This window comes from Terrapene carolina, unplaced genomic scaffold, assembly GCF_002925995.2.
Source record: "Terrapene carolina triunguis isolate 2854851 unplaced genomic scaffold, T_m_triunguis-2.0 Scaffold24, whole genome shotgun sequence".
In the NCBI taxonomy this organism is placed as follows: domain Eukaryota; kingdom Metazoa; phylum Chordata; order Testudines; family Emydidae; genus Terrapene; species Terrapene triunguis.
Genome location: NW_020664375.1, coordinates 2,186,424 through 2,194,483, shown reverse-complemented (window position 1 = coordinate 2,194,483; position 8,060 = coordinate 2,186,424). Strand labels below are relative to the sequence as shown.

General features: G+C 40.9%; 1 protein-coding gene across 6 annotated transcripts in view; it reads left to right on the top strand.

Moving 5' to 3' along the window:
- The window catches only part of LOC112116985 (peripheral plasma membrane protein CASK), a 408,250-nt gene that overhangs the window by 381,473 nt on the left and 18,717 nt on the right, over positions 1-8,060 (top strand). For all 6 annotated transcript variants that reach the window (XM_024214779.3, XM_024214778.3, XM_024214777.3 and 3 more), the window contains 2 exons: positions 5,001-5,197; positions 6,169-6,284. In XM_024214779.3, coding sequence (XP_024070547.1) covers positions 5,001-5,197; positions 6,169-6,284 — 313 coding nt within the window. The remainder of the gene's footprint in view (positions 1-5,000; positions 5,198-6,168; positions 6,285-8,060) is intronic.

Genomic DNA, 8,060 nt, shown 5'->3' with positions numbered 1-8,060 from the left:
TATTATATTATATTATATTATATTATATTATATTATATTATATTATACTATATATATATATATATATATATATACCTGAGTTTGTGTATTATGTGCATGCATCTATTTGAAATACACACTGTAATGTTTGCATGGCTCCAGCAGCACTTTGTCCTCAGTGACAGGTGTCTTCTTTGGGCCAGATTCTGCTTTTAGGCTCTTTGGATAGGACCTTTCTTGGCTATTTATGGAGCAATGCAGTACTCCGAGTGAGTAAGTATGGCAGAATCTAACCTACTAAGAGCAGCCCTTGCTTTTGCGCAGGTAGAGGGAGCAGAGGGCCCTGGCTGCATTGGAGCCAGGTGACATGTGAAACCATCCTTCACCATCAGGAGAGAGGGAAAAGGCGCTCACCCGTTGTTGCAGGTTCTCTCTCAGAAGTGCATCTTGGGTCAGAAGAGCAGGAAGAGCCAGGAGGCCCTCCATTAATTAATTATTTTTTTTAACATAAGGAGCTCAAGGGATTTTTCAGTCCCTTCTTAGCCTTATGTTCTTGGCCTGAACTAGAACAGTCTTACATAGTTTCACAGGCCAAAGCAGGACATTTCCCTCCCAAGAAGATTCCAAGAAACCCCTTTAAGGGTTCTGCAAATGCTTCCTAATGATTCTCCTCTGCAGTTTCAAGGAACTTTTTCTTTGTTTCAGCTGCCATACCACCATGTTGCACAAGAGGCCCCAGATCCATCTTCATCAGTGACTTCTTGCAGGCCCAACCTTTCCACGGTCTGCCTCTGAAGAAGGGAAAACTTCCTCTGAATCTGAACTAGAGATTCATCCCCTCGCTCTAGCAATGCAAAGACTTGGGAATAATTTATATGGGAATATCCTTACAACCATGAAATTCAAGGAATTCCAGGCTGAACAGATTCTGTAAAGGTCTTTTTTATCAGGCTCAGTCAGCAGGGAGACCTGTTCGAGCAATGGGTTACTCTTCTTTTGTTTCCTGTTTTTGAAGTCCTGCAGTTTCCTTTTGTCTCTAGAGGTCCCAGGCAGCCTGAGTCTAGTCGTACAAATGCTCTGTGAAACACCCCTTAAGACTCTGTATTCAGCTGACTTTTGCTTTCCTTCCCTTAAAGTATTTTTCTTAGTGTCCATCAGTTTGGCCAGGACAGTGGAAGAATCATCTATTCTTTCATGGTTTCCCTCCTACCTTGTTCTAATCTACCAGCTGTAGTTCCAGTTTCCTTCCCAGGGTTCCTTTTCACCTGAATCAGAATGTTGCCCAGCCAGTTCTTTCCTTCACTGTGGGCCCAGAAGGGAGATGGACCCATTCTAGGTTTTTGTAGGACTCCTAAGATATATTTAAAGAAGTCCAAACTTTTCCATAAAGGGCCACAGCAGTCTCTGAATGGAGACATAGTGCACAGGGAAGAATCCTACTGGAAGTAAGAGGGAAAAGAAAGGAGAAACTTGTAGTGGTACAAAATATTGATCACTATTCTAGCCTGTTTGTACCAGAGAGGGGGAAATGCAAAGGTGACTGCAATAATGATCAAATCACAAAAAACAAATTAGTAAAAGCAATGAAAGTGTTCTTAAATCCCCATTTTACAGATGTCTGTTGAGGAAAGAGGGTAGTGACTTGCCCAAGGTCACACAGAGTCAATGGCAAAGTGAGGATAAGATTTTAAAATATTAAAAATCAGGCCTTCTACTCTGGCACCTGTCATCAGGTGCTATCATTTTAAATAGACAAAATATATTTCAGGTATGAAGGCCAGTGACTGACGATATTAAGATTGCAGCCAAGCATATGGTAGGAACAGTGTTGAGAAGAAGAATTGGGTTAGTTCTGTAGTGCCATAATCCTCAGCATCCAGGTGCTAATAAACTGTTAGAGCTTTATTGGAGCTGAATTTGAAAGGAAGTAAGGTGGATAAATGTTTATAAATGTAAGTAAAGTGTATTGCTCTGTCTTACAATCATTTATTTAAAATACATATGATTTAAAGCAAACAGAGCAAATTGTGGTCAGGAAAGTGTCTCTGTACAAACAGCTCCTCCTTACTGTGTGTATTCAGAGACATATCTGCTTACATTTCTGACCAATAACACCTATTAACTTCTTTGTACTGCAGAACCAATAGAGCTATCGCAGAGTGAGCTATATCCTTTTCTGGGTTATATAGCACCAACAGAATTGTTAACTAAGTTCCAAATGCAGAATTTTTCTTATTAGTGAGTCTGCAAGAGCCATAAAGATCCCAGGTTGAGTCTTCAAGGTTGCCAGTTAGGGAAAAATATCTTACTGGCAAGCAAACCAAGCACATTAAACATATGCCAATAAACATAAAATTCCACAGTGCTGTTTTTACAGTCACTTTTCTGACTATAATCACACTTTAAATGAGGGGAAGGATGGTGTCACAGACTGGTAGAGCGTCCCCTGTTGAACATTCACCAGGCTGCTGTGTTTGGATCCAAATTCTGGATCCTGCATGTTTCTAAGCCCTCTGAGGCAGAGCAGCATCCAAGCACTGTCTCTAGCCTCTCAGGCTCTCTCTGGGGATACAGTCTCCCTGTCTAGTACCCCTTGTCAGAAGTGGGACCCCACTGCCCTAGGTCTCTAGACCAGTTCTGTACCCAGGTCTCCCCATTATCTTTTCCAGAGCCCTACCCTCATGGGTTCTCTGGTTTAGTTTAACCCTTCAGGAACATGTAACAGTTACACAAATAACAAATCATCACCACCACCATTACAAATCCCAAAGGGACATAGCCTCCTTACACATTGAGTGTCAACCAGACTGATCTCTAGCTAGGTCCTTAAGATGATCCATCTGGATGTTGCATCTGTGTCCATCACTGGCAATCTTGTCATGCCATTGAAACGTTTAACAACCACATAATTGTCAGCCATGTAGCGGCATTCCTTAGTAAACACACTTCATAATTCATTGGTCTTCCATCCTAATAATATGTCCATACCAAGAAAGCTGCCAAAATTAAACCAGTGCTGATGGAGGTGGTTGTGGAGTTCAGCCACGAATATCCTCATTGCTAAAATTGTCCTGCCATTTAATAGGGACCAGCTGTTGAAGACGACCAGAAGTAAAAACATCAATCACCACTCTTCAGCCTTCCTCGGTGCCCGTGTTTCACTGCCATACGATACAGTTGACATAATAATAATCCTGTAGATCTACAGCTTTATAATAAGCTTGATGTCCCAGCTTCTCCACAGAGACCACTGATGAAAGGCCTGGAATGTGGCAGCAGCTGCTGCTATGAGAGAATCCACTTCTTTCAAACCACAGCAAACCAAAGGGTACGTCTACACTTACCTCCGGGTCCGACGGCAGGCAATCGATGTTCTGGGATCGATTTATCGCGTCTTGTCTAGACGCGATAAATCGATCCCGGATCGATCCCGGAAGTGCTCGCCGTCGACGCCGGTACTCCAACTCAGCGAGAGGAGTACGCGGCATCGACGGGGGAGCCTTCCTGCCGCGTCTGGACCCGCGATAAGTTCGGACTAAGGTACTTCGAATTCAGCTACGTTATTAACGTAGCTGAATTTGCGTACCTTAGTCCGAAGTGGGGGGGTAGTGTGGACCAGGCCTTACATGCAAAAGCCTTCTCTCCGGTTTTCTCACCACTCCAAGAATCCTTTAGGGATTTGGTCAATCCTTTCAGGGTCTTAAGATGCTCCTTTCTCCCTGCTCAGCCTTCAGGTTTTTTCTCTCTGTCTTATGACAATTACTTACGGCAGTCAAAAGGTTCTCCCTAGCTGAGAGAACATGTGTCTCTTTAACAGCAACTTCTAATACCTCTTCCTTTGTTCTGCCTTTCTCCTGGGGATTCTATTGCTCCAGCCCCCCACTGCAGGCAACCTGAGATCACCAGTTTCCTTTGCTTGGCCAGTCTCTTTAGCATATTCATTGTCTTTCTTGTCAGGGTGCATGGTATATGACATGGTCCCTGTCAACAAGTAGCTGATTCAATCCATGTTGAGGGTTAGTTATACATAGAGTTCATAAAATCAATCAGAATTCATAAAGGTGTACGTTGACAGATTTCCCAAACCATCACATTTGATCTTGTAACACTAACGTAACTCTGGAAGTTAGGATATCTGTTTTCTATTCTCAGTTCTGTCACAGATGTTTTGTGTGACCTTGGTCAGGACATTTAACACCTTTGAGATCCTCTGATTCATGGCACTAAATAAATGCAAAGCCTTATTATATTATTTAAAACAGAACAGTTAAAAACTTCATTTCTGCTGTTTGTGCTCCTGAAAGCATACCCCTTTCAGACTATTCATTTTAATACCATTGTTCTAGGATGACACACAAAGTAAGAAACTGGTACTGAAAGAACTGCAATTGCCTATCATTGGCACCTATGAGTGTATATACAACTGCGAATGGATTTGCACTAATTTAAACTATACAGAGATTACCTAGAGTCCATCCAAGCAAATATATTTAATAGGTACTATACTGGGTTTTTTATTATGTCTCGTGAGAATTTGGTTTAGTCTAAAGGAGTACTGATAATTATATAGTAATACTTCTTATCATTAAAATATCATCCAACTTGAAAATGTGTTACATAGCTTTAGTTGAAGGTAAAGTACAGTTCAAGCTATGAAATGTACTAACCTTCAACCTGTAATTTTAGATCACTGCTAATAATATGCAGATTTAGATTTTTTTAAAATTTTCAGTAACCCCAACAGTCTATATTAAAGATTTGTAGATAAGAGTCCACACAGAATGAGAACATTTGCTGTTACTCTTAGACTTTACAATATGTAGAAGTCACAAGTATCACAGATAACATCACATTGTCTCCATTGTTTTCAACTGTCACTTATGCTTTCATCATTGTTTCTTCCTCTGCTTGTAAGCATACAGTGTGTGGTAGCTAGATGTGCCGATCAAATTTTCATCTACTATACTTACTACCAATGAGTGGTAATATGGCAATGTCTTTTACAAACTCCTGTTTTATAGATATATGTAAGAGCACAATTTGAATATGATCCAGCAAAGGATGACCTCATCCCCTGCAAAGAAGCTGGCATCAGATTTAGAGTTGGAGACATTATCCAGATCATTAGCAAAGATGATCATAACTGGTGGCAGGGTAAACTGGAGAACTCCAAAAATGGTACTGCAGGTCTCATTCCTTCTCCTGAGCTTCAAGAATGGTATGTTTTTTGGGTTTTCTGTACAAATGAATTTACCCCGGGTATAGAGCAGTGCTCTCCACCTTCCCAGACTCCTGTGACCTGTCAGGAGTCTGTTTTGTCTTGCGTACCCCGAGTATCACTTCACTTAAAAACTACGTGCTTACAAAATCAGACATAAAAACACAAAAGTGTCACAGCACACTGTTACTGACAAATTGCTTACTCTCTCATTTTTACCATATACTTATAAAATAAATCAATTGGAATATACATATTGTGCTTACATGTCAGTGTATGGTATATAGAGCAGTGTAAACAAGCCATTGTCTGTATGAAATTTTAGTTTGTACTGAATTCACAGTGCTTTTTATGTAGCTGGGTGTAAAACTAGACAAATATCTAGCTGAGTTGATGTACCCCCGGGAAGACCTTTGCGTACCCCCAGGGATACATGTACCCCTGGTTGAGAACCACTGATATAGAGGGCATGCTGGGTTGGGAGGGGTATGTCTCAGTGGTGGTGCAACATGCATCAGTGTGGAGATTTTGGCTGGCACTGCAGCCTATAGGGCAGCCCCAGGAGACTGCTGTAACTTACCCAGGTCTTCACTCCTGTCTAAATTATGCCAGGGGCCTCTCCAGACCCTAAAGCAGCCTAGCATCAGGGAACACAAATGTGGTTTAAAGCCATCTTAGTCCCCTCTTTCTCGTGGGCTGTGAGCTCTAGGAACAGTCCTTATAGTAATGCACCTGTAAAATACATGTATTAATATTCATATCTCTAATTGAACATCTTTAATAAAAGAAAGTTTTAAGAAGTCTTGTTGTACACCCGTACATTAAATTACAGCCTTCTTTTTGAAGTATCACTTGTCCTTTTAAATATATGTTTATAATAGCAGAGTTAATACTTCAGGGAACGATGGATACTGTACTAGGTTGTCCGTAACAACAAGCTAATTAGTTATTTCTTCCCCTTCACATGCCAGGCGAGTAGCTTGTATTGCCATGGAGAAGACCAAACAGGAGCAGCAGGCCAGCTGTACTTGGTTTGGAAAGAAAAAGAAGCAGTACAAAGACAAATACTTGGCAAAGCACAATGCAGGTATGAGAAGCAAGGGTCTTTGAGACTGGGTTAAAAATTGCTTTGCCAGCCAAACCTCGTTTGTTGTTGGCCAGCTGGCACTGCCATGAACCTAGTGAGTTATATAGGAAAAGTTAAGTAAAGCTGTAACTATACCAGCAGTTCTATACTGATCCTCTGTCCAGTATTTAAACTTATAGTTTAACCAATAAGATCAAATCCAAGCAATCTGCAACATGATAAATTCACCATAACATATCCGACAGTAGTATTGTACTGCTCTGGTTTCAGTATTTCAAGGAACTGTGGAAGCCAAAAAGATAAAACTTGAGTAGTCTGTATAAAGTGTTTTATACCATACTATACTTCTTGCCTACAGAGGACTCTGCAGCAACATCCAGACGTTCTTGTCAATATAGATTATGTAAATTAAAACATGATTTGCAAAAGGGTGTTTTCTTTCAGCTTTACAGCTGAAAGAAGAATAAATGGCACTATGAAGTTACAAAGTGTGGTTTCACAGTTGAACTTCCAATAGAATAACATATAACTTCTGCTATGTTCTCAAGTTATACTGTAGATTCAGCTTTAAACATATATAACCTTGATTGCATTTGGATGAAATTAGACAAACTCTTGGAGTTATTCCCCTAATGCCTGCAGTTGACTGAGTTCTGAGGACTGTATTCTACCTAGAATGCTAAAAAAAATGAAGTGTTTTGGTAGACTCTGAAAAATTTTGAAAATTGAAATTTGGCAGACTCATAGGGCCTGATCCCGCAAATCTCTCATTAACTTCAATGGGAGTTGGATAGAGCCAATAGTTCTTTATGTGGATTTGACATATCTTGCTATTAAAAAAAAAATTTAAAATAGTCAATATGTTTAATCTGTTTTTACTGCATTTTTATTTATGTTGAAAACTATTATGGTAATACATTATGATACTCTTGTCGTTTGAGCTATAAGGATTTTATCAGAACCACAGGATACATATATCCAACATTTTATAGTGAAGTGTCTTTAGGTATTGCATTAACTGAGCTTTTCCAGTCTTGACCCTCTGGTGTCCAAAGCAGAAAAAGCCCATTACAGTGTCAGTGGAAGCTTTCAGTTTTCTCAAAAGATTAGTAACAATGTAATGTCAATTGCCATGTCAGTACAGCTGATGTCCTACTGGCCCTCCAGTAGAACATATGGTACTAAATATAAAATCACTCACTTGCTCCGAAACCCTTGCTGTACTGTAACTAAGCATTAAAAGACAAGAGGAATACAGGTTTGAAAATCTTTTAATTTCATTTCTCTTATTGGTTTGAGTTACTCTTACTGTTTTAATATTTGCATTTAATTAAAATAGTGTTGCAACCATCTTACAGAAATTAATAAGAAAACTACAGAGAATGAGGAATACATGCCAGACTTTTCTGGTGACTTGATATAGCAGGGATATTTCAGGTTACAATTGAGGTGTGCTGGCTTGCATAGTGCTTGCCTGTATTACTCCTACCTACGGCCAATGCTGTTAGCCTCTCACCTCCAAGAGCAGGACCGGCTCTATGCACCAGCAAACCAAGGACGTGGTGGCACATTTTCAGGGGCGGCATTCCGGCCATCTTTTTTTTTTTTGCTTGGGACGGCAAAAGCCTAGAGCCGGCCCTGGCAGCAGCAGCGCGTTGTGCGCTGGGGGCGCCCTGGGGCCACTGTGGTTCACGCCGCAGGGAAGCAGCCCCGGACCTTGTGGCTGGGCCGGGCAGGCTCCGAGCGGGGGACACTCGGGCTGGGGACCGCCCTGTG